The 26046-nt window shown below is 39.0% G+C and overlaps 4 protein-coding genes across 4 annotated transcripts in view; 1 reads left to right on the forward strand and 3 right to left on the reverse strand.

The window, feature by feature from the left end:
- Nucleotides 1-202: 202 nt before the first annotated feature.
- LOC134821890 (uncharacterized) lies at nt 203-10589 on the forward strand. The gene is made up of 11 exons (XM_063832705.1): nt 203-308; nt 1561-1629; nt 1864-1924; nt 2037-2090; nt 3639-3727; nt 5090-5421; nt 6516-6731; nt 7115-7300; nt 7457-7685; nt 7942-8138; nt 8322-10589. Exons 1-11 carry the CDS (start codon nt 233-235, stop codon nt 8457-8459), a joined length of 1647 nt encoding a protein of 548 aa, XP_063688775.1. The 5' UTR covers nt 203-232; the 3' UTR covers nt 8460-10589.
- Nucleotides 8730-9413, reverse strand: LOC134821555 (uncharacterized). The gene has a single exon (XM_063832261.1). The coding sequence runs from the start codon at nt 9411-9413 to the stop codon at nt 8730-8732; it is 684 nt and encodes a 227-aa protein (XP_063688331.1).
- A 2722-nt stretch (nt 10590-13311) lies between the features above and the next one.
- LOC134822019 (uncharacterized) lies at nt 13312-14936 on the reverse strand. The gene is made up of 5 exons (XM_063832849.1): nt 14736-14936; nt 14445-14625; nt 14095-14296; nt 13823-13946; nt 13312-13638 (listed from the first exon to the last, which is right to left on the reverse strand). Exons 1-5 carry the CDS (start codon nt 14755-14757, stop codon nt 13544-13546), a joined length of 624 nt encoding a protein of 207 aa, XP_063688919.1. The 5' UTR covers nt 14758-14936; the 3' UTR covers nt 13312-13543.
- Nucleotides 14937-23167: 8231 nt separating this feature from the next.
- LOC134821814 (sodium/potassium-transporting ATPase subunit alpha-1-like) overlaps nt 23168-26046 on the reverse strand; it is a 29596-nt gene continuing 26717 nt past the window's right edge. The window contains 6 exon segments of the mRNA XM_063832601.1: nt 23168-24108; nt 24269-24469; nt 24662-24785; nt 25009-25183; nt 25325-25460; nt 25591-25940. Of these exon segments, the coding sequence (XP_063688671.1) occupies nt 24080-24108; nt 24269-24469; nt 24662-24785; nt 25009-25183; nt 25325-25460; nt 25591-25940 (1015 nt within the window). The 3' untranslated portion in view covers nt 23168-24079.

The following is a 26046-nucleotide window of genomic DNA, read 5'->3' on the forward strand; positions in this document are numbered from 1 at the left end:
CATCCATATTAATAATAATATTGCAGCTGCATGATCATGGGCATTAACTTAGTTTCATTTTGTTCCCGCCTAATGTTGATATTAAAATATGATTTTGTAAAAACTTTCCTGTTCAAGATTCAGGTAGGTTTTCTTGTAATGATTTGTATAAAGGCATTGCGAATGTTGACCAATAGAATGGAACAACATATTTTATTCAACTACAGATCATTAATATCAGTATTATTTCAGGATGGTTACTATAAACATACTCAACTTTGTAGTTGCACTTGCGCTTTTGACGGACTTGTATTCTTCCAATGAAATCAGTAAGGACCTATCGAATTTTTATTTACGAATTCTTTCAAATTTTTTAGCTACATCAAAAATATGATCTCCGACACGATCTCTTTCAGTTTTCCCATTATTCGGCACGAACTCCCCAGTATAATATAGCAAGATCTCTCACTCCAATATCTGACATCATATATCTTAGTTTTGATCAAATCTTATGTGTTCCATAGAATTTTCTAGTGTTTTAAATCTCAAATTTGGGTCATATAGATTATAGTACGTGTAGTTTGTCGCTGTTATACCTTCCTTACTACCTGGAGATATTTTCCCGTGGAACAAATGGAAGGAAAATTCCAACTCTAGTTTAAAAAACAGATAGGAAATTATCAAATCAAATGATAGTGACACAAAAATCATTGCAAGAACATCATTGCAAGAAAATTACTACAAACTTTTAGAAATCATATCTTTGAAAATCTTGAACCTGGAAAAATCGTCAAAGTACGAGGTCCAAGATTTTCAAAATCGAATACAAATTTTTTAAAAGGCCTAGGCCTATCTCAAAATTCTGTTCAATTAGAATCTTCGCAATGGTCCTTAGAACATATCCTGAAAGTTTCAGGGTGATTACTGTAGAAGAAGATAAATTTTTAGACTCGATTTTCGGTACGAGCGAATGAAAATCGCTCGCGCAATACAATTATCTATGATCGCTAGGAACAATATTTTTCCATATGATCAAAAGCAGCAGATAGATATCACACCACTTTTTTAAAAACATTTATAAAATCAATTTCGAGAGGAATTTCAAAAAGAATTTAACTTTAAAACTTAGAACTGTTCATGTTATAGAGTTCTTGACGTACGGGCCACGGGGGTGCTTGTTCCTATACGGTCTAACTATCTCGGAAGATAGTTCTTTTATTCAAATTTCTGATTGTTTCTGAATAGACTCAGTGAAGACAGATTCTAATGGAAACTTCACTGAGTCTATTCAGAAACAATCAGAAATTTGAATAAAAGAACTATCAAATCATGAGACTCAAAAACACTACACGAATCCACCAGATATCTCGGAAGAAAAGTACTGGAGATTCCTAATCTTAGTACCACTCTTACTGCATTTACTGTTTCACACCAGATTAGGACCGGATCTGCTCATTCCGAACATACCAGCTACCAGTGCAGTAGCCTGAGGTCCTCATGAAACTCACATGCATGATACTGGTATATATAGAATATCAATTATAATTTATTAATTATTTATTAATTACATCAATGTACCAGAAGAGTGCAAAGAAGCTAAAGATATTCCCGGGAATAACTACCGGGGTACAGTGAATACTACGATATCAGGTTATTCATTAATCCAGTTTTCTTTGTGATTTTATTTATATTTTTCTAGTAGGTGAAACGACAGTTACTACCATAATTGATCTAACCTTACTATACGACATCCTAAATTAAGTTCATAATATAATAGTGACTAATAGCTTAATTATAGCAATTATTTGCTAAATTGTAGAAACTAATCAGTTAATTATAGCAACTAATTAGTTAATCATAGCAACTAATCATCAATCACATCAGGTCTAACTTGTCAAAAATGGGACGAAAAAACACCGAATAACCACGATGTAAATCACAAAGAGTAAGTTGCTGCGCCATATTACTCAGTATTTTCAGAAAAGATAACATATTGCTATAAATAACTTAACACGACGTTGCGATACAAATATAATACTTATTCTTTTTATTTTCAGATATCCAGATTCTGGATTGGGAGGCGGCCATAATTACTGTCGAGGTCCTACAAAGTTAGTACATTTTATTACACTCCAAATTCAAGATCAAATTTTCGATGGCCAGACTTATTACGGATAATATAATCTTACTTATGATTCGAAAGTTTCTCTTTGTGTGTATGTTTGACCGTCAACGTGCAAATTCGTTGTGGAATTGGAAGTTTCATACAGCATAGTAACGACATTGTTATCGGTTTTATTGTCATACTATTACTACGTTGTGTGGAGCCTTTTCCATCTACATCGGCTGTATCCAATTCGGTTGGGAGGGATAATTTTGATGCGGTAAAATTGAGTATCAAAGATTAAGAATACTATTATCTTCCTCCCTATGACCAAGGGCCTTTTATTTACATTATAAAGTTAAAAACATGTTTTATGCGTCCTGTGACCAGGGGTGTAGGAATGATTTTCTTTTTATAATGTAGTCAGCCTGAATTTCAAAAATTTCATGTCAATCGTTGAGAAAAGTTTAATATGCAGACTGCAGGCAAACATTCAGGTTATGGCAGGATGGCTTTATATCCAAATGCTATTGGCAAAATACTAGCAATAGCGTCAGTTTGCTGAAGGCAAAATCTTTTCAGCATTTTGCTCCTGCAAAAGGCCTAGAAGTAGAAGCAATTTGGCAATAGAGATCATTTAAAAACACAGTTTCAAGACCGACAAAATTTCAGCAAATTTGCTTTAAGGAATGAATTTTAGCAATGAGAAATGTAAACTGCACTGCAGATAACTTAGCTTTTAAAGTGTGAAAATTTAGATATTTTCTGAACGAAGAGGCCAAAAATTTGGCCCTTTTTCGCCCCTTAGCTGCGAATGGCCAAACTTCACTGCAGGTAACTTAGCTGCAAGTGGTAAAACTACAAAGTTATCTGAGAAATATCTTTTAAAATGTAAAAATTTTATTATTTTCTGAACAAAAGGGCCGGATAAGGCAAAAAAGTTGGCCCCTTCGCTGCAGATGGTCTAACTGCATAACAGAAATCTTAACTGCAGATGATAAAACTACACAGTTATGTGAGAAATATCTTTAAAAGTGTCAAAAATTTATTATTTTCTGAGCAAAGGGGCCAAATGAGGCAAAAAAGTTGGCCCCTTTTCGCCCCTTGCCCAGATTTCATGGGGGGCGGTCAAGTGAAACTTGATTTTGATATAGCATTTTATCAACAAACTAAGGCCCGTGATCAAACTTTTGATCAATTTTTGGCTCAATTATGCCAAATCACATTCACATGCCCAAATCCAAGCTTTGGGGTGCTATACTAAATCAGCTTTCAATATTTTTGCATGAAATTTTGGCGGCCAAATTAAAAACAAATTGATTATGTCCTTTCACGCAACGTCCGGTCAAATAACGTCGGATAAGGTATACAGTATAGGACCAAACACGCAAGCTTGGTTTTGGGCATGTTAATGTGGTTTGTCATAATTGAGCCAAAAATGGATCCCTCAAAAGTTTGGTCACGGGCACTAATTTGTAGGTCAACTACTATCTCAACTCAACTGATTCCCCGCCCCCCCCCCCCCCCCCCCCTCCTTTAACCACCATCTCCTCAGATCTACTTTTTTCTTTCCTGACGGGCCATGGTGCTATAACGGGGAGGGAAAAGAACCGCCGTACGAATACTGCGACATTCCTACTTGCGGTTTCTAATTTATTGCTTTTCGAAGTTAACATAATATATATTAGGACTATGTCTCAAAAATCCTTTTTCTCTGAAAAATAAAGATGAATTGACAGGATGAATGGCCTGAAAGTATAATGAAAAGTAAAGCAGTGTTTTTAGATATCGCATGATAAATTTTAAGCCCTCTGAGTCTTTCGGAGAATAAAATAACAACAAGTGAAATATTCCTAATTTTCAGAGAGATACTACCGATTAATATAACGAGTAACTGAAACAATCCTAATTTTTAAAGTGATACTACCAATTATTATTAACAAGTAACTGAAATATTCCTACTTTTCAGAGGAATCATATTCCAATTATGGCCACAGCTACAGGGGGGGGGGGGGGGGTAGCGGGTCCGAGGTCGACAAAATATTTGACGCTCGTGCGCCACCCCTAGCCCCCCAGAGCTAGAGCGCCTTCTTTGTCGTAAAATTGAGGTCAACTATTGCCTATTTAATCAGTTAACCTCGCAAATAACCGGTTCTTAACATTTTGTTGCTCTCATCACAAGTTAAACTTATCCATGGGTATTAGGTATCAATTGGCCATCCAACGTGAACAGAACTATTATATGCCCTTTATTCGTTGGACAATTGAGGTTAACATATTTTCTCAAAAATCAATTTTTTGGCTCTCCTGAAACCACTTTTAAAACCTATCTACTTTTAGAGCTTTTATCCGTTTTATCTCAAATTTGGAACATATGTTCCTCAGATAGCCACAATCAGTTATAATGCAGCGATTTTTAAAATTTTGCTCCTAACTCTTTTTATAAGGTTAACTGTCGAAAAATTTTGTGACGCACACTCATGGTTAACCTCATATCTCAGCTTTGGAGCAAAAAATCAAAAATCGCTACATGTTATACTATTGGACAAAACCTTGACAAACACTGTTGCCAAGTTACAATGTCCCATGTCCTAAACTGTAAAAGAAGATAGATTTTAAACAAAATTGCAATTGCATATTAGAAGCAAAAAATCAAAAATCGCTACATGTTATACTATTGGACAAAACCTTGACAAACACTGTTGCCAAGTTACAATGTCCCATGTCCTAAACTGTAAAAGAAGATAGATTTTAAACAAAATTGCAATTGCATATTAGAAGTTTTCATTTACAATAAAATTACAGGTAAACCTCAAAATTTGACGCGCGATACCTACAAATGGGAAACTTTTTTTAGTGGGAACAAAAGCATTCGAAAATTTTAATCGAGCTTTACAACATATCTCAAAATTTACCTTGGACACCCCCCCCCCTGTGGCCTTAACTGAAATATTACTACTTTTCAGGGAAATAATATCAAGTAACTAAAATATTTCTACTTTTCAGAGGAATCATACTTCCAAAAACGGGCAATTAAGTCTACCTCGGCCAAACCGACAACCTGGAGTATAGCAACGACTTATATGCCAACAGGCCGCACAGAGCAGTCTGGAGGCCAACTTAGTCGAAGCGTTACCCGCCATCTTTCATATACCACACATCGTCCAACCTTTTCACCCTCCACACCAGCTCCGACAACTCAGCCGCGCGGGAAAGAAGGTTTTGAAAAAAAGCGTATGGGAGTAGGTACAGAAATTTTCTTTATGGTATTCCACATATTTAACCTGGTCCTGACAGCTATTGTAAACCCAGTCTTCATCCTCATCGTGGTAACCAGGGTAAGTAATAAGAAAAATAATTTTACAATTATTTGTCTGTAGGTCAATCAATAAACAAAATAACAAGGTGCGCATCACATTAACACATCATTAGTCATTAATGATAACTTTAGTAGCCTAGTGCAGTAGCTGAGTATGCACTTCGATGCGCACAATTTCGTTAGGTAATTTTGCACCAAAACCATCTAGATGTAGTTTTGCAATTTGTTTAGTCCTACTATACTAGCAGTTTGGTCTTTTTCTTGCCAATTCTTGCACTAAAATTATTGCCTGAATTTGGTTAACATCACGTTTTTGCTCTTTTCGCTTGGGTTAATTTCTAACTGCCTCCCTTAATAATTCTCTCTACATCACCCCTTTTTTATCTGTGTCCGATGTTCTTAAAGTTACATGATCGGGCACGGTGTAAAGTCTATATCTTACCACTATCCCATATCTGGTCAATGTATTTACAAGTAAACCAAAAGAAAATTTCAATTGTAGGTCATCCAGCTTCCTTCACATGCTCATTGACTCAACTTTAAGGTCGAAACCTGTATACTTTAAAATATTTAGCCACACTTTCTGGCAAGAATATTATTGGGAATCTTTTTTTGTGGTCACCATCCAATAAAGTATCTTTTCTCGTACGGGTAGCCAAAATGACTGACTTTTGTGGTTGTTTTAAGCTAAAATCCATTCCTAGCTCAAGTTACCAAAATACAGTGCCATTTTTCTGAACCAAAAAATAGTTGTTTGTCAAACAAAGAACTGTAGACCTTATGCTGCTTCATAACTTGTAGATGAATGTGGCTTTTGTAGTTATTTTTAACTAAAAGTCAAGTCTCTAGGACGTTCAGGGACCGAGATCCAAATTTTCAACATTGCGGATGCGCCTGAGGGGTATTTACAAATTACATCGAAGTTCATACTCAACTACACTCTGCTTCCAAAGTACATACGATAATTGAAGAAGGGGGATAAGTTAGCATTATCAAATTTCGCTATATTTTTTATGAACACTTAAAAAAGAGGTCAACATGACCGTTATTTTTACCTAAAACAACCGCTTTATTCATGTAACAGTGAGGAAAGTAAATATAATTATACTTCAGATAAATCTAAGGAAGGATCCCTCCGTGATCCCCCTCTTGGTAGCATGCATTGTAGCATTAGTTAATTTGGGGACTAACTGGGGGTTTTACATGGGAATCAAGAAGGGCTTTACCTGGTTGTATAAAAACAACAGAGACCTTTGTTGGTTCACGGATGCTGTTTCGGATAAGATCTCCATGTTTCAAGTTGTGTGTTATGCAATCGTTACTCTAGAGGTTTGTGGTTTATTGCCTTGTGTTATTCAATTGTTACTCTAGAGGTTTTTGCTCGCCCAAAATCACGCGATTTTGATTTTTACGGCTTTAAAACCAAACGAGAAAGTCGTACCTAAGCTTTTTGGGGGCCAAACATCATTACACATACGTTGGGTCTTATAACTCGCCATGCTTCATATTTGAGACCTGTAAATTTGCATATATTATAGTATAATACCTCAACCTGCAACTATTCATTAGTAGGGGCACTCAGCGACTGAGAAATAAGCCCAAACGTATAACTTTATGTAGCGACTTCACCCTCCCACCGCACCCAACCCCTGTATATGTAGTAAAACTCGTGTACCTTTCAACGACGTGTTCCTAACACACGTGTTTAACAGGCAGCCTATGCGATGCAATACCCCATGAATTACAAAAGATCGAGCTGGAGAACATTCTGGACTATCATAGGAGCCCTCTTTGTGGACCTCTTGCTGCTGGCAGCCCAGATATATTTCTACTATTTCTGGACAAATACACCTGATTTAATCACCAGTTTTATAGAGAAACTAGGTGGGGAGTCATATGTAAGTAACACATTCTCCTTTATTAATTATAAACTCAATAGATAAATTTATTAATTGAGTACAGAGTAAATTTTATTGACTATTGAGCGTGTCAACGGCCTTTTCCGGTTTTAACGACCTAATGAGGTTACAGTTGAACCCCTAATATTTGTTCAGGGTATTTTTCGGTATAAAGATAATGTCCTGAGAAGAGAGAAAACATTTGGTTGGCATTTCTACTTCATGCGTTGTGAAAGATATCATATGCCTGGATCGTGGGACTATTTGCTGAATATTCTGTTGGGATTGGTACCCTGCCTCTGGGGTCTTGTTTGCATGACTTACACCCTCGCCCAAGCATTCAACCCTCGTCGCAAGCGAAGGAACTTTATTGCTGCAGTTTCAGGCAAGGAAAATCTTCTAAATTAAAACTTGAATCACGCCTTAAATCTTTTAACAGTAGCTGATATTGCTATCAACTACCTGATTTGAATAATATTACATTTCGAAAGTTTGATTAATTGAATCGTCTGAAACAGAAATTATGGCCACCAGCGATTTACTGGTTAATTCATTGATGGATCTGTTAATACATTTATCAGTCATTTATCTGTTAACTTATCTGATAACTTATCATTACTAATAAATCAATTGTTTGGCAGGCAAATACAACTTCACGGTAGAAAATCTGGAAGATGACGAAAACCGAGCAAAAAGTGTTGCTTTGATTACTATGGTCTGTTCAATAGTCCCGGCTCTTATGTACATTATATACTTCATGATTTATCTAAACCCTGATTCTGAGGACACGTTGCTATACATTTTCGGTGTGGATGGGTTTTATTGGTTTCAGGAAGTGGTGAGTAATTTAATTTTTTTTAAAGCAAACAGGACCGGGGTTGACTAATTGGCACGAGTTTAAAAGCTAATTTTACGACATGTCCAGGATAACCTGGATTTTTAATATTTTTAATATATTACGATTTTAGTGGATTAATAATTTATTAATCAATTGTTCTATAACGTAATGAATTAAACTCAGCTCAAGCGTTCATGCCTTCTGACCTCCTGGCTTCCGGCTCTTATATCCCTATTCCTTAACCCGAGTATTGCAAGAGCGATGATGGGACTGTTAAGATTCAGCAGAAAGAAGGAAGTGGAGAAAACTGGGTCAGTGTAGACTGGAGAATGCACTAAGGAGATGGCTGGGAATTCTCCTTAAAGCGGAGATATAGACAATAATCATAATAGTAAATTAGTAAGTAATGATAAATCATAACTAATTTAAGTTTAACCTAATTAATATTAAAATATTTAATACTATCACCTCATTACCTAATATATTTACTTCATAACGTGAGCCGTCATTATTATTTGACGGGTTTCAAATCTCAAATGACAAGACCTACCTACCTATTGAACCTATTGAGAGGTTTAGAAGTAGGCATCTTCACGGCCATCGCGCGATCTGCGGACCACCTCCTTGACTGCACCAGTCTATTATCGAGTTAGAGTTTTCTGCACTGTATCCAGGAGTAGGGGGCTTGTCTGGAAGGGTGTCTAGGAAGTTTCCAAGAGATGTCTTGAAGCTTGTCAAAGTCCTTTGAGTATTGACAATTTTGGGGAGAACATTACAGAGTCTTCCAGCTCTCACTGCGAATGAGTGGTCGTAGGTGGAGCGTGCAGCAACTGATGCTTTTTTTGTGAGAGAAGGGAGTATAACTTTTACTCCCAGTCTGGCATTCTCTCTGAACTGTACATCAAGGTCATTTGGACATATACCCTGGAGAACTTTCCACAGATGTATGATGGTGTAGCGTTCTCGGCGTCTTGGCAGTGATGTAAGTTTCAGTTCCTTCAGTCTATTCCAATAATCGGTGTCTTTGAGCCCTCGAATCCGTCTAGTGAACTGGCGTTGTATGCTCTCGATAGACTGGATATCATAGATCTTGTTTGGATTCCAAAGCGAGCAGCAGTACTCCACTCTGGACCTTATCAGGGATTTGTAGAGCTGGAGCATAACAGGTGGTGTCCTGTCTTTGAATACTCCAAGAACCCAAGATGCCATCTGACGTGCCTTGGCCTTGTCAACCATGATATTGATATGTGGAGTCCAGGAGTAATCATCGGACATGTTGACTACTAGGTCACGCTCTTATGGGCTTCTTTCTATGACTGATCCATTTGGAGTGGTGTAGTTTGTGATGTCACTCATAAATGGCAGCTCCTCTGAAAGTGATTTAGAGGCCGGTGTTCTATAGCAAACAAGTCCAAACTTGTTTTCGTGCAGTTTCATGTTTTTGTCCTTGGACCAACGTATGATTTTGTTTAGATCTTCTTGAAGAAGATTGCAGTCGTTTAAAGTTGATATTTTTCTGCCTATTCGGGTGTCATCGGCAAAGCTGCTAAGTTTGGAATCTTTCACGTACTGATCTAGATCGTTGACATAAACTTAAAGAAGAAAGAGGATTGGACCAAGTACAGTCCCCTGCGGTACTCCACTGATAACCGGCATTGGCCTAGGATTTTTTCCATTAACAATGACCATTTGAGTCCTATCAAGGAGGAATTGTTCAATCCATTTGTACAGATTACCTTGTATTCCATACGACTAACCTTTTTGAGAAGTAGGGAATGATCTACCTTGTCGAAGGCTTTAGCGTAATCAAGGTATATCACGTCTGTTTCGGAGCTGTCTCAGTCTAGGTAGTTGTTTAGGATGTAATCCATGTGTTGTAATAACTGTGTAAGACAGCTTCTACCTTTCCGGAAACCGTGTTGTTTCTTAGAAAATATGTGATTCGATTCCAAGTGCTCTACCATGTTCTTTCTTAGTACCCTCTCAAACACTTTTATCGTATCCGGGAAGTTAACGAGATAGGTCTATAATTTCCCGGGTCTGTTTTGTTTCCTTTTTAAACACTGGCATGATATATTGTTCCTTATAGACTGAAGGAACTTGACTATTTCTGAAGGAGTTCTCCCAAATGATCATCAGGGCTTCTGAAAGCGGTTGTTTGCAAGCTTTCAGTATCCTCGCTGGACTGTCCCCATCAGATGTTGCTGAGTCAGCATCAATTTCATCAATAGCTGTGATGAGGTCCTCTTTACTAAAGTTGAATGATGTTAACTTTTCTGAGGGCGATTTTATATTGCTGGTTGTGTATTTTTTCTTCTCGCTGTCAGGGTCACTAACTAACAATGAATAATTGAATCTGCTCTAATATATATCTGAACGAAGCCACCGGGTAGTCAGGTGGTCTGTAGACTGTGTCAAATGACAAGACTCCCATTATTATTCCATCCTTTAATTATACTAGCAGGAACCCGTCAAACCTTAAAGACTGGTGTCAAGGCTCTTTGGTGGCCGGATCAGTTTCCTACCCTAAAGTCTCCCAGTAAAAATAATTATTACTTATTTAATTCGCGTTTTTGACACCACTTGGGGGTCCAAATTTTGGGTACTAAAATTCTTATTCCTTGGCCGATTTTCGATTTTTTTCATGCTGATTTGAAGGCCATTAAAGCATTTGAATCAGTTAAAAAAGTTTCAGTTTTATATCTTGTACGGTTTTTGCGGAAACCCGTGTTAAAGTTGATGCCGTGGTGTCAGTAAAATGGTGCGGATAAATAAATATATATATATACATATATATATCGTCTCGCTTTATATATAGTAAGATGATATAATGTAATGACAGGTTTCAATTTCTAAAGCGTTGCATATGACGTCAGCAAGATTTTGGCCAATTTACCCCCCCCCCTCCCCCCTGCCTGCCTTCTTTACATTTAACCCCCTTACTTAATACATACAGTATCCTGTCAGTCAGCTAGGGGTATAGAAATGCTGACAGTGAGCGGGATGCAGGCAGGGAAATTAGTGTGTGACTGATTTAAGCAGTTTGACAACAGGTCAAGTACTAATAGTAAGGAAATTAGCGAAGTTTTATTTTTAATCAAATTGATTTGAAACAACAATTTTTGCCAAAATTCGCGTATTTTTGCTGACGTCAGCAATGCTCAGAACCCCCCCCCCCCCCCCCCTCCCTCGGCTGCTGACTTCATATGTGAACGCTCCCTTGTGAAAGATTTAAAGATTAAAGATGTGGTACTGAATATCATTTGAACACTAAAATTAAGAACCACCACAATCTGCATCTGGTGATCTCTACATTTGGCTTTTTGTAGCTTTAATCTGTATTTATATTTTATAATCAGTTAAGTTGAAATATAACTATGTAATACTTTAATAGGACTTCGTGATTATCACTGTTTCAATTGTTAACTGCTTGGACTGTGTGTAGTAATTAGTAACATACCCAAATTGACCGTAGTCTACTCATATGGTTATTGTGAAAAAATAATGATGAAAGTATAATGATTCTATTATGAAAGTATAATGATTGTCTTAGGCTTTTGAACGAACATGATGGTAAGGGTTAATATGTTACAATAGGCCGTGCGCCATCGACCGTAAGACGCGCGCGCTCACCATTGAATGGTTTTTTAGCTCTTATTTCGGCCAGTACATTATTTCGGAAACAATCAAAAAGTTATAATACTTCCCATATAACAATTTTGTTGAAATTTGGTCAGCTTACGTAAACACTTATGTTCTACTGAACCTAAATTAGTTTGAGCAATTTCGATGGTCAAAATTTGATTTATCAACGAATTTATACCTATTTTTTCCCGATCCATGACTCAAAAGTGCCGAAGGCACAAAAGAGTCAAGGACAAGGGTTAGCGATCGAGGTTTTTTTTATATGGTAGCTTTGCGAGTGTGCGTGCGACCGTACACAGTGGAAAATGTTGGCCATTTCGCAGATTTTATTTTTGCAGCGATAATCGCACTCCCTCGCGATTATCGCGCGATAATCGACTCCTTGTGCGATTATCGCCTCATTTTGCGATTATCGCGCGGTTATCGCCTCATTTTGCGATTATCGCCCCCCCTTGTGCGATAATCGCCTCATTATGCGATTATCGTGCGATTGTCGCCTCAATTTGCGATTATCGCAGTATATAACGAGAACCTAGCTGCCACATCTACAGATCTACTGGAGCCATTTCAGATTTTCAGTGGTAACATAAGTTTATAATTAAAGTTAAAAGATTAACAGCAGTCGAATATTTAGAGTTGACAAATTGACAAAATGCTGCGTTGACAAAATGGCTACGTCAAATGATCAAATAGTTACTCTATATGATTCAATTGTAAGCCCACATAATTTAATTTTGGTCAACGTTGATTAGCGGGTTTTCATCTTTAAGTTAATATATGATTCATCTCATGTTCGTTGACTAATTTACCTATTTCTAGCTAGAATCCAGAATTCTTCCAAAATATCGAGAGCTCAGATTAGACTGAGAGGGGACTTTTTGTTGTGACTTCCCTAGTCACCGCTTATTGTGCGGCCGGGCGCGTCATGCCCGAACCTCGACAGCCATCATCCCGAACCGTTTATATTATCTGACAGCCGCTTTCAAATGTGTTTAACTTAACGATTAGATTTATATTTTTAGAATACTTTTCCGTTAGGCTTATAGCATGTGATCACCTCTAGGGCTCAGGTTACCATTTTGACAGTTAATTCAATGCTCATAGTATGTCCTGGCCTTATCGTTTAACTTAGATCTGATTGCTTGTGACGAGATGATGTATTTCGTTTGTCTCTATCCATCCCGGTTACGAGGCCTATCGAGCTGGAACTGTGACTTAAGGGTGCCCCAGTGAGGCACACTTTATATATATAATAATGATAACATATACACTAATTTGATCCATCGGATATTAATATTCACGTCTAAGTATTACTGCTATGAGTATGACATAGTGTATTCCTGCTCGCATCAGAGTTATTTCCGATGTCATCCCAATTCAGTTATCTAAGGTCTAATTTTTACCGGAGAAATTGTCAGCTCAATCGTTATCTTCGATTCAAGTGATTCCTTGCGCTCAAAATTGTCCCGCACTCGTCAAATTACATCCTCTGAGAATTATGGCGAAGTGTACAAAATTGAATCACCCTCGCGCGGCGACAAAAACTTGCGTGATGCGCGGTTTCAGTCGCAGTCACTACTATAACGAAAAAATTTTAATGGCAAAACATAAGCGGCGTTTTACATAATATGTGGCGAATATCATTATTGATCAAGTAGAAAATATGAACAGAGGGTGAAGCATCACCAAATTAACAATCTTTCAATTTTAGGCATATAGCAGATTGTCCCAAACACTAAATCCATCATGATTGACCCATTTCAGTCACACAGCTTGGATTTCACTTTCAACAGGTATTTCCGTGTTGCTAGCTCGCACTTTTTCACAACTCGGTCTTCGTCATTACGAACATGGTCTGAAAATTTATGTTGCTTACATTTCTGTATTAAAGTGGTGGTCGTCCACATATTATGTACTCCCCCTCGCCTTCGATGGTTAAGTAATATATGAACGACCCCTTACACACTACTATTCAACGTGTGGAAATCAAAATTTGATCTCAAACTCAATTAATTCTAAAAGCCCAAGTTATTTCTTACTTGTCATGTGTTCGTGATTCTTAAAAAGGGAGTGAGTACTCTCACCACCTTGCTCATTGAAAGATCCAGAAAACATCCCCCAGAGCTGTATCTGCTCCAAAAAGTGGTCTTCAAGGAGATGTATCTGGTGGAGGTGGTGTTGAAATGATGTTGCAATTTTAAGAGTTCGGTTGGGCCGGAGTTTCTTATAAATATGTCATGAAAATAACTTTCTTCCAGGCTATTTAGGGGTTGGAGACAACAGGTAAAGCTATAAGAGATAACAACAATACCTTCACCGATGTGGACTGACCAAACTTTCGGTACTCTGCCAAGAAGAGGTCCCTGGCCTTGACAAGAGTTTCGATCTCACGGGGACTCTTCACTTTCCCACTTTTGCCACCGAGAACTAAGAGATCTCTATACGAGGACTTAATGCGATCCAGTGCAAGGAGCCGTTGCTGAAAGTGCAGCTTGTCCTGTGGTCTTATCTTCCTGTCAACACAGAATCGGTCAGTCACAGAAGCTCGTTATCAATACAGAATTTTAGCCTTCAATCACAAGTAAAAAGTGGTAGTTATTTCACTATAAACGACAACCATTAGTAACATGAGTTAAATCGCACTGATCTCACAGAACTTACTCGTTTTTATAGAAGTGGTCTGTCCAAAATTGAGTGTGATTGGCTTTAACCAAATATCCTGCTCTCACGCCGGTCAGGGACACACCATGGTATGCCTCAGGAGTGACATTGATGCCCCTCAAATATTGCTCATACTTCGAGGAAAGGGGCCCACTGTTGCACTTCGAGGCCACACGGTTACCTAAAATGTACAGTGCCACACTTATTTTCTTCAACTCATTATATATCAGTTTGCAAAGCCTCCAATTTTTCAATAATGAAGTGATACATTCATCGATGAATCTACATTACCTTGTTCGATGCGCAGAATCATGGCTCCAAAGTCTGTCGTACTGCTGTAGCTGTTGGGAAGAAACCCGTCTGCCACATTGCAAGCGAGTACAAAGTCTATCTCCTCGCACAGTTTACCGTACTCTGTCCACAGAAAAGTCCCGACTTTGATGTTCTAAAGGAAGTATCAAGAGTCATGACAATCAGTCAAATAATTCTAGTACCTAGTTCTATTTGCCACATATCAGGAACAGCATGAGCGGTGTTCGATTTTTTAATTTGATTTTCGTATAGTTCAAATCCAACAAAAGTGCGCGGCTCACCGCGCGTGTCAAACTTGAAATGCAGTAATGAACTCCGTGTACTATTTGAATATAATATTGATATAATTGCCATCGGCAGACAGAATGAACAATATGTATTGATTCAGATTCTTATTCATGTATAAGATTTATTTCCATAACGGAATTATGAGATAATTTTCGAATTACAAATTGAATAGAAGTTTATGTTTATGGTTTCGGGTTTGTCGTAGGGGCCCAGGGGTCATTTCGTAAATAGCGTTTGCGTCCGTTAAACAGGGGGAAGAGGAATGAAATTGGAAATATGAAATGTTGATGCTTGTGTTTACTTTCGCCTTTGAAGGTTATAGTTTGATTGTAAAATGTAATTGTGAGGCCAGGGTCAAACTCAAAATGAAAATGCAGGATCCGCTGCGCGCGGCGTCAGGCACAAGGTTTAATATATATATCAAATATAATATTTTTTATTGCTGTTCAACCATAATTTTGATTCAGTGCAGTGTTGAATGTTGATGCAGTATATGACTCACAGTATGTCAAAATTAACTCATCATTTCACTATTGCATTATCATCGCAGATTTTAGCGATTATCACTATTTAATGGCGATTATCGTGCATTTAGCGATAATCGCCAATGTTAGGCGATAATCGTGCGCAATAATCGCATGTTAGGCGATAAACACGCGATAATCGCATATTGGGCGATAAACACGCGATAATTGCATTATCGCTTTTATGCAAGAATAAAATCCAGATATTTTCCACCGTCGCGTACCTGCCTGCGAGCACTGTTATCGCCCACGTGACTACCTGCGCAAAGTTATTTTGCGTGATAATCTGAATTATATAATTGTTGGCGCGCGGCGCTGAACCAACCAAGTTGCAAGTACATTATTAATTTTATCATGTACGTATGATCCCACTAGGCACTAATTGAATATTATTATTATTTTGAGTTAGTATTACTATTTTGCACAGATCCGTGTCAGGTTGCATAAACAATAAACATATGGTTACATAGTATAGAAGTATACACGATTTTCAAATTCAATATAGAATTATATTAACTGGGCGGCAGTCGGCATGTCACTTCGCCATATTTGCATGTTTATATGAACAGAAAAGACTGGGCCGTCCCCAGGTTGTATGGAATATGATAAATACGCGACGCCATCACGGATCGGGAAATTGAGCGGCCATCCACAAAAGAAAAGCGGCAGCATTTCTTGTTAGACATCTTAATTGTTAATCAAGGCCAATCTCTCCCAACTAATTTAAGTTCGGTAGTTAAGTATAATTGAAGGTTCTGACAAATTTTCAGCATGATTCATGTTCAAGAACCGAAGATATGACAGAATAATACGACAAAAATCAACGTATTTCGTCAAATTACGCGACTTTTACACCTAATTTTGCTCCAAAAGCCGCGCACCATTAAATATGGACCCACAACCCAGGCGAAACTCACTGATCATTCCAAAAAGGTATGACAAATTTGGTATTGTAACAAGAATTTCGCCGCGGTTAAACCACGCACGATCAATTTTCCCTACTTGAGTACTAATTGCGTTGGAGGACTTCCAACTTCGACGCGCCGCGCAAACTAGCATTCTTGCTTCGCATCGAAGCAAGAATGCAGAGCAACGATCTCGACGGATTGACATCGTCAATCAATAATTGCGCAACGATCCAATGCGATATATTAAAAACCAAATTTAAATCGATGCGCGTGAGTGCTTAAATGTTAAAGATTTGCTTTTGGCGGAGATATAAACTGCGACTTTCCAGTAATGCGCGTGTACAGTGTAATTGTAAAGATAATATATATGACAGGCTAAATAAACCCCTATATTAAGAATTTGATTGACGATGTCAACCCATCGAGATCGTTGCTCTGCAAAGCAAAGCAACGATCGACGATGCGAAGCAAAAGTGCTAGTTCGCGTCGAAACGGCGAAGTCCTCCAAATTCAGAATTAATTATTCAGAATGCAAAACCTTGTATCACGCGGTGACCCCCACGGTCGCTTCACTATAGTGACGCTACAGGGGGAGCCGCGCACTTCGTGCGCGGCGGGTCATACAACGTATGACAAGCAAAACCAACCCGAGCCATTTAGACCATTTTGTTAAATTTGTTATTATCCCTAGGCCTAAATACTAATTCACCAAACACTGATACACCACAGCAGAGAAAACACATAACGGTGCCTTACCTAGCTTGCTAGTCTATTGCTCACTTTACTTCTCTCACCACTCACGTATATTGTATAGTTTCCTGTTCAGGAAGCTTGAAAAGATTCAGGTAAAACAATGTAGTGAGATGCGTTGTAGCGCGATGCACTACTGGGCCTCACCGAGCTCAGAGCTGCGAAGGATTGACATCGTGAATCAACGAGATGCGCTACTAGACTGGGCCTCGCCGAGCTGCCGTGAATTGACATCGTCAGACGTCAATTAATATAAGGTATTAATTAATATAAGGTGAAACAGTGCCATGCGCGTCATATCATAAAATGTATAACTCATATGAGAAGAAATTCTAAAAATTTTGTATAAGATATTTGCTTAACTTAGATATTAGAATATCAAATATTGCATTTTGCTATGTCAAGATAATTGATTAAAACGTCAGGCTACATGTACACCATTGACCACTAAATGATACATGAAACATAAAAGAATGTTCCTTGGAGGACTTCGACACGCCGCGCAAACTAGCATTCTTGCTTCGCAAAGCAACGATCTGAAATGGTTTCCAGCAAACCCTACCGGCTGGGGTTTTGTATCACGTCGTGACCCCCACGGTCGTTTCACTTTGTATGTTTACAATCTACCAGGACGCGCGCCGAGTTGGACTTGTCGACGGTACAGATATTTTACGAGTATCACCCGTTAAGTTTCACTATATCATATATCAACTATGGTGTAGAGTTTCTACGATACAGGGGAGCCGCGCACTCGTGCGCGGCGGGTCATACAACGTATGACAACTGGGGTCTATCTACAAAAGTAAAATAAATAGAACCTTCAGTTGTAGCGCGATGCACTACTGGGCCGCGCCGCGCATCTTCTCCGTAGATCGGCGAGATACACCACTAGGCCTCGCCGAGCTGGGAAGGATTGACATTGTGAATCAACGTCTTCAGTCTCGTAAATTTGAAGTTAGCTCCCCAGGAGCGAAATTCGGGACAACTTAGATTTTGAATTAAACCGAAAAGTTTGATTTTGGGCTAAATTGTAAATAAAATATCGCAGCTTTTTAACTTTGCAAAGTAATGTGGTTGTCATGACTACTAGGCTAAATGCAGCGTGCGAAAGAAAAGATGGACTTGATATGACGCGCGAGGACAAACGCGCTTTTAAAAATCGATCATCTCTAGCGAGCCCGGCAGGTGGTAAGGTTTTCTGGGCGAGAGAGCCGAGAGTTCGTAGTTCAGTTGCAGAAGAAGAAAGCAAAATGAAGAGGGGGAAGTTAAGTGCATGTGGGGGGTGCTGGGAGGTTGGGGGATGTTTTAATTATAATTTAACACTTATTTTGACGGAACATGTTTGTCATACGTTGTATGACCCGCCGCTGCACGGCTCCCCTGTATCGTAAGAACGTTAAAGTTCACCATAGTAAAACGACCGTGGGGGTCATGACGTCAGACGTGATACAAAAAATGTATGAAGTTTTAAAAGTCGATTTTGGAGGTGAAGATCGCGTTTTTACGACCCCATCCATGGCCTTTCCTGAAATTCTCTATTTTCTTTTGGTTGACGATGTCAACCCATCGAGATCGTTGCTCTGCGAAGCAAAGAAACGATCGACGATGCGAAGCAAGAATGCTAGTTTGCGCGGCGCGTCGAAGCGGCGAAGTCCTCCAATATTTTCTTTTGATATTTTAAAATTGAAATTTGACTTCATTGGTGTGTGGCAAATTCATTGGTGTGTGGCAAATTCTTTTAAACGCGCGTAGGCTATATAGCTCGTGCGTGGTGGGCCATACAACATATTATAACAAAGAGTAATTAGAGTATTGCCAGTTATTATATAACGTGAATTGTGCAACAAAACACTATGGATCTAGACAGGCAAAGGTCGATAAAAAACCGGGTGCGAGATGCTGGCAACTTTTCCTCTCTAAACATTTGCTGCAGAAACATCACAAAGTAACAACAAGAAACGGTGTGTGGCTCCCTCTGCAAGGACGGATGATACCAGTATGAAGGTGGCGGGGCAAAGCCTAAGGGACCCCCGTGGCCAGATGAGTGTTGGGAGAACACGTCATTGTAGCAGATTTATTTCTCCACAGATCACCCATGTGGACTCCGACTCTAATAAGAAACAGCCAGCGAATTATTCTAAAACAGGTCTTACATTTGGGACATGGAATGTATTATCTCTGACAAGTAGTTCAAGTCAGTTGTTCCAGCTATCAGAGAATATCTCTGAGTATAAGTTGGACTTGCTGGGTATAACTGAGACCCATATGCCTGGTACAGGATCAGAGCTACTGGATAATGGCTCCTTACTTATTTATTCAGGGAGGACGGACGGTATAAGAAGGCGAGGTGTCGGTCTTACCCTTTCAAAGAGGACTAAAAATTCATTAATTTCCTATCTACCAATATCTGACCGTTTGTTGAGTGCAAGGCTGCATAGTCAATACCTGAACATCTCTGTTGTTGTGGCATATGCGCCAACTGAGGGGGCTTCAGATAATGATAAGGATGAATCCTACCAGCAGTTGTCAAGTGCATTCGATGAGCTACCCCGACATGATTTAAAATTATTACCTGAGGACCCCAGGCTTTAATGTTGGTAAACAACCGAATAGAGATTAGGCGGAATGACAGGCTGAGCGCGGCCCAGTAATAAAATTACTGCTCGGTGATCTTAATGCTAAGGTCACATCGGACTGCAGTTCTATGTCAGGTGTCATTGGTGGACACTCGCTTCACAGCTCATCAAATGACAATGGTACCCGATTGTTGGACTTTTGTATTGCCCACCAACTTACCATCGGGGGCACTATGTTTCAGCAAAAGGATATACATAAAGGTACGTGGAGATCACCTGATGGTCGTACTGTAAACCAAATAGACCACATCTGTATCAGTAAAAAGTTTGGAGGCTCCTTGCTAAATGTAAAAGTTTGTAGGGGGGCTGACATTGGGTCTGATCACTATTTGGTAAGAGCACGACTGAGAATGAAGCTTATGTCAGTGAAAAAGAAGCAGGAACGTAAGCTTGAGATTCCTGCTATTGAGCATCTGCGTGATCATTCACTTGTTTCCGAATACAATATTGTTCTGAGAAACAAATTTGACTGTTTGGAACCTGAGGTTGACCTGGAATCAATGTGGGACAACTTCAAGACAACATCAGTGCGAATGGAACAATTGACAAAGAACTTTCAGCTCGAATTCAAAAGGCCTCTGGGGCATTCTATCAGCTCAGCAGTATATGGTACAGTCGCAACATCAAGACTCCAACGAAAATCAGGATTTACAAATCGGCTGTTCTCACTATACTGCTTTATGGAAGTGAGGTATGGAATACCACACAGACGCAGATGAAAAGATTTGAGGTGTTCCATCATAGATGTCTCAGGAGAATCCTGAAAATAAAATGGTTTTATCATGTATCTAATGCTGATGTACTTAAGCGGGCTAACATCGCCCCTGTTGATACTTTCGTACGAGCAGCTAGACTCCGATGGTTTGGCCATGTGGTGAGGATGCCAGAAGAAAGAATACCCAACTATCTTCTGCACTGGATCCCAAAGCATGGTAAAAGGTCAAGAGGTAGACCTCGGAAAAACTGGTTGTCATGTGTCCGGGAGGATGCAGCAATCTTCACAGGTGTCGATAACATCACGATAGAAGATGCAGAACAACAAGCTACAGACAGGGTTCACTGGAGAGGTCTAATACACCGGAGAAAGGAGTTACTTTGTGGTGCAGGCCACTCCAACGACTAGGAGGAGACCTTTTCAAGTAAGTACCTTTTCAAGTAAGTAAGAATTGTGAATGTGGGACACTAAAAAGTGTTTCAATCATTGTATTAAAAGTTTTTAAAAATCTTAGTTTGCATGGTCTCATATCATTGCATGGCCGGCGGCACTCACAGCTCAGCCAGCATCATTAACGGGTGATACTTGTAAAATATTTACCTGGGGACCCCAGGCTATTATGTTTATAAACATAAAAAGATTCGGCGGAATGACAGGCTGAGTGCCGCCCAGTAAGTAAAATATTTGTTTCAACTCGGCGCGTCCTGGTAGGTTATAAACTTGATTAACGTTGTCAACCCTTCCATTGGAGGACTTCGCCGCTTCGAGTTGACGGATGTTACTCGTCTAAATTTCTTCGAAGTAGCGCGCGCCGCTTTCTTCTCGAAATGGCCCGATGGCAAGTGCTACGAAGTAGCGCGCGCCGGGCCAGATCATTAACAATGGTCAACGCTTCGAGAAGCGCCGTCAATCAATCATCGTCGATCGTTGCTCTGCCTCGCAGAGCAACGATCTCGATGGGTTGACATCGTCAATCAACTCTTCCAGATCGTTGCTCTGCGAAGCGTCGAAGTCCTCCAAGTTATAAATCTACAACCAGCATCATTCCGCCGAATCTTTATTTTATTTTTATGAACAATTATTACTATTACTTGACATACGTTTGACGTTGCAATTTGCATACGGCCACTTTTCGTGCGCGATACGTAACATGTTGATGTATCAAACTATTACTATTAGTATTATTAGCCTGGGGTCCCCAAAATGCAAATTTTGAAAACGAAAAAAATAGGCCGGTTTTATGTTTTTTACTTGTCTCAGTACATATGCAATTAATATGACATACGCAATAAGATCTTCATTGTTATTTCAATTCAGCACCTGAGTCTTGATACATAATAGTGGCGAAAGCCACGATGCACGATATGGCCGAGCACTCGTGCGTGGTGGGCCCACAACGTGAGACAAGGTTTTACCGAGACCCAACTAGGATTATGGCAGAGCCGTATATTGATTATTGTTATGGTATGGTATGGATCATGACCAACGGCATGTTATTGTAATACGTACGTCGGTTTGAACTACGATTTTTTGGCGGTCATAATCATATCACATATTAATCTCAGATTCGATCAAAATCTAATAATAATATTCTAATACACAGATGACGGTTATAGAATTAGTCGAGTGTAGAGTTACTATTAGTTATACAGGGTGGGCCAAAAGTCAGTGTGCAAACGTTGGGTCTTATACCTCCGCCGTGTTTTATATTTGAGAGCTGTTGCTTTGCAGATGGCATACTGTACTTACTGGTTCGAGGATTCCGTCGTCAAAATTTGAAAATTCGAATATTTTAGACCACGCCCATTCAAGATTAAAACACCTATATTGTTTTCTCTGAACATGCTGAAAGCCTAATTTTTTCAGAGACGGTAGATTATCAAATGTTGCATATGATCTGAAAACATGAGGCAAAACGGATTAGAAATGACGAAGTTATCAAGCATTTTGTGTATCTCGTTAACAAAATTGACTGGGTGATTATGCATTATGTGACACCGTGACACGACACCTTAATTGGGCACCCTTAACAATTCCCATAATGTTTAACGGGGTCACCTTGTCACGTGATTAGGTAAACCAATCACCTGATCACACGTAATGAATAAACTCGTTATGCTTCATATCTCGGTCATCTGAGAAGCTACAGTTCTAATTCTTTCAGGACAAACGTAATTCGAATGGCCAAACACAATTCAATAACATTTAGCTTGATCCGACTATCAAGTAGTTACTCTACACTCGACTATTTAAAACCATGTGACCTTAATTAGGGCTTTATGCGAAACCCGGACCAAATGAGAAATTAAATTTTAAACGAACTTCCTTATGGTCACGTGATCAAAAAGTTTCTCGTCAATAACCTGCCAGACGAGCATTTAAACTATTATATACTGTCAGTGTCGGTGATTAGCAATCGGCGTCCAAAAATACATCAATTCAAGTTGGTTCCAATTGTTTAATAGAAAGATTATGAAATTTGAGCTTGTAGTGATTTAGCACGCTCACTATAATTCATATTTGATGTACTTGTGTTTTAACGGTTTCATCCATAATTGTTTCAGTCGGAAGGAAAGCAATAAAACACCAATTTTTACTGAATATAATAGCAATATAATATCACGTTATATATTGTAATACTTGGCGTGGCCCTGGCAGATAACTCCTAGTGGTAACTCCTTGCAAATCTATCTCGCGACAATCTCAAATGGGAAACAAAATTAACAAACTGAAATCGCAATCAAAGACAAATCCTCGAACAGCAAACAGCTGTTGTGGCCGGCGGGGAAGCGGTGCACGGTAGATTAGACACACCGCCCTCCTGCTAGCAGTAACAACTTATTTAATAGTACGAGCTACCGATAATAAATTAGTAGAAAAATAAAGAAATATTGTAAAGATTAACGAGAATAGCGAAGTAAATCGTCAAGTATGATGTTAATTTTATATTAATTTCCGTTGATTTATCATTGTAAGTTTTTAGATTAAGACCATCCTGCCTATTGTAATCAGATGAGTTAATACCGAACCCTTACCACTAACCGACCGTTCTTGAACCGTATACGTTAGGAAAGTTAGTCTTTACATTTATCAAAAGCAAATTCATAACACTGCGCCACAATTAAATATAAATCTCCTATGCCTAAAACTAAGCACTAAGTTTAATAGCATCACCCCGCTTGAAAACAGCACGTGAACATTTAGGAGGACTCGACGCCATATTTGGAAACTGACCCTTCTTTTTTCAACTTACTAACGGACTGTCGTTTCAATAATAAAAAATATGTATGATACATTTCCGGAAAAAATTTAGATCATTAACTGTTCGGATCCATTGCAGTCTATTGAAATTAATTTGTGGATAGTAGTGATTGTAAGTTTTGGTAATTACAATTTTTAAAATTTTTGCTGTTAAATAGAATCGTGAACGTAAAACTCGGTGTAGCGTTCAGGGTTTCTTTTTCAGCTAGAATTATAATTTCAATTCTACGAGCGTCGTCGATTAGTAGTAGGTTTCCTTTTCGACCCAACCTGAAATATAAAATTGCGTCAAGTTATCTGATTAATCGATCTTGGATTGGACATCAACGAATAAAAATATCCAGGATTGGATATTTTTATTCACTATCATAGTGATATAATGATAGTGAAAAGTAGCAGTGATGGGGAAAGTTTTTCAGTATGGACTTACCTCCGGGGTATTTCCTTAACAGCCAACGTCTCCCCTCATCGTATAACCAGATAGTCAGGGAGAAGGGCAGGGCAGGAAGCCACCACCAGAACAGGAGAGGATATACTCTAAGAGCTTTATCAAGACCAGGAGTGTAGCACATGAAGGCGGCCAATAAGGTCTCGAATATTATTCCCGTGTTCAGCACCCAGTTGTTCATTCCTGCAATTAAAAACCAGTTAATTTGTGCGGAAATGTGCGACCGTATGTTATGAAAGTATAGTATTAGTAAAGGGATTCGCCCTTTTAACGCCTGTTTTTCAACAGATCTGATGAAGACAGTATCCCGACCTTTCATTAATTTCAATCCAAGATGGTTTAAAACATAAAAACACATAAAATGAGGACACGTACCCTGAGTGAATACGGAGAGCTTTCTCGTTTTACAGATGATGACATCAGCCCACTGTACGATAACGATACTGACGAAGAAGGCAGAATGACAGGTGTACTCTAGAATCTTCCTGTCTGCGTACGACTGAGGAATGGGAGGAATTATAAGCTATATCTTCTGTTGTAGACTATCGAAATCTCCAAGTGCAAAACTTGGAGATTTCGATAGTCTAATTAAAACAATGAAAACAATGGATCCTTCTAGTTTTGATTGCTGGTTAAACCCACTTAAAATAATGCACTTCGAAAACTTGACAATTCAACGACTAGCAAGGTAATCAGCCTGGACAGTTTAATTATCAACTCACCCATTCTTGACCGTAAGAATCTTCTACAGATTCGTAATGGATATTGTCCCAATCTTTACGGATACCCAACAGTTTAGATGGTCTAAATCCGTTCTCAGCCATGATGACGAAGTAGACGAAGAACCCAGCTGAAGCTTGGATCATACCGATTTGACCATAGGATACAGAGATCAGCCTGGATAGGGACGATAAGGTAAAGACTTAAAAATATCTGAATTTTAAGACTATTGAGATAAAATGAACATATCAGCCCTTACGACATGACAGAGGAATGAATCCCAATCTCTTCATCGACAACTTTGCAAACAAAATGTACCTTTCGTTGACAAGTCTGTCCTGGAGAGGGTCACGTGGTGCCCTCAACATGATGTCAGATTCAGCCTTCTCGTAAGCCAGAGATATAGCAGGCCACAAATCAGTTCCCAGATCAATGAACAGGATAGTGACAGTTCCTAGGATAGAGGTAGGATTCAAATAAGTCTTCAAAAGTAGATAGGTAAAATTTTAGATTTATTTTCAGTTCTCTAATTTGTATGTCAGGAATAAACAGCTTATCTAAACTCATCGACTAAAAAGTCTTACCTAGAGGAAGAGGAATTGAAAGCACGATAAAGAAGAGGAAAGGAGATATTTCAGGAATGTTCGAGGTAAGAGTGTAAGCGATGGATTTCTTCAAGTTATCGAAAATGAGACGGCCCTCTTCGACACCAGTGACGATGGATGCGAAGTTGTCGTCAAGCAAGATCATGTCAGCGGCCTCTTTGGAGACGTCAGATCCGGCGATACCCATAGCAATACCAATATCAGCTTTCTTGAGAGCAGGTGAATCATTAACACCATCTCCAGTGACAGCCACAATCTGGCCTGCACGCTGGAATGCCTCTACGATGATCAGCTTCTGTTGTGGGGAGGTTCGGGCGAACACAATCTCTCTGAAACAACAGCCGTTAACTATTGAAAATAAATATAATCTAAAACTTTTCTCCAGGCAGTTAACATGTCGTACTCCCTATATATTATATGAAGGTTGAGACTTGG

This window comes from Bolinopsis microptera, chromosome 10 (assembly GCF_026151205.1).
Source record: "Bolinopsis microptera isolate Bmic1 chromosome 10, MBARI_Bmic_1.0, whole genome shotgun sequence".
In the NCBI taxonomy this organism is placed as follows: domain Eukaryota; kingdom Metazoa; phylum Ctenophora; class Tentaculata; order Lobata; family Bolinopsidae; genus Bolinopsis; species Bolinopsis microptera.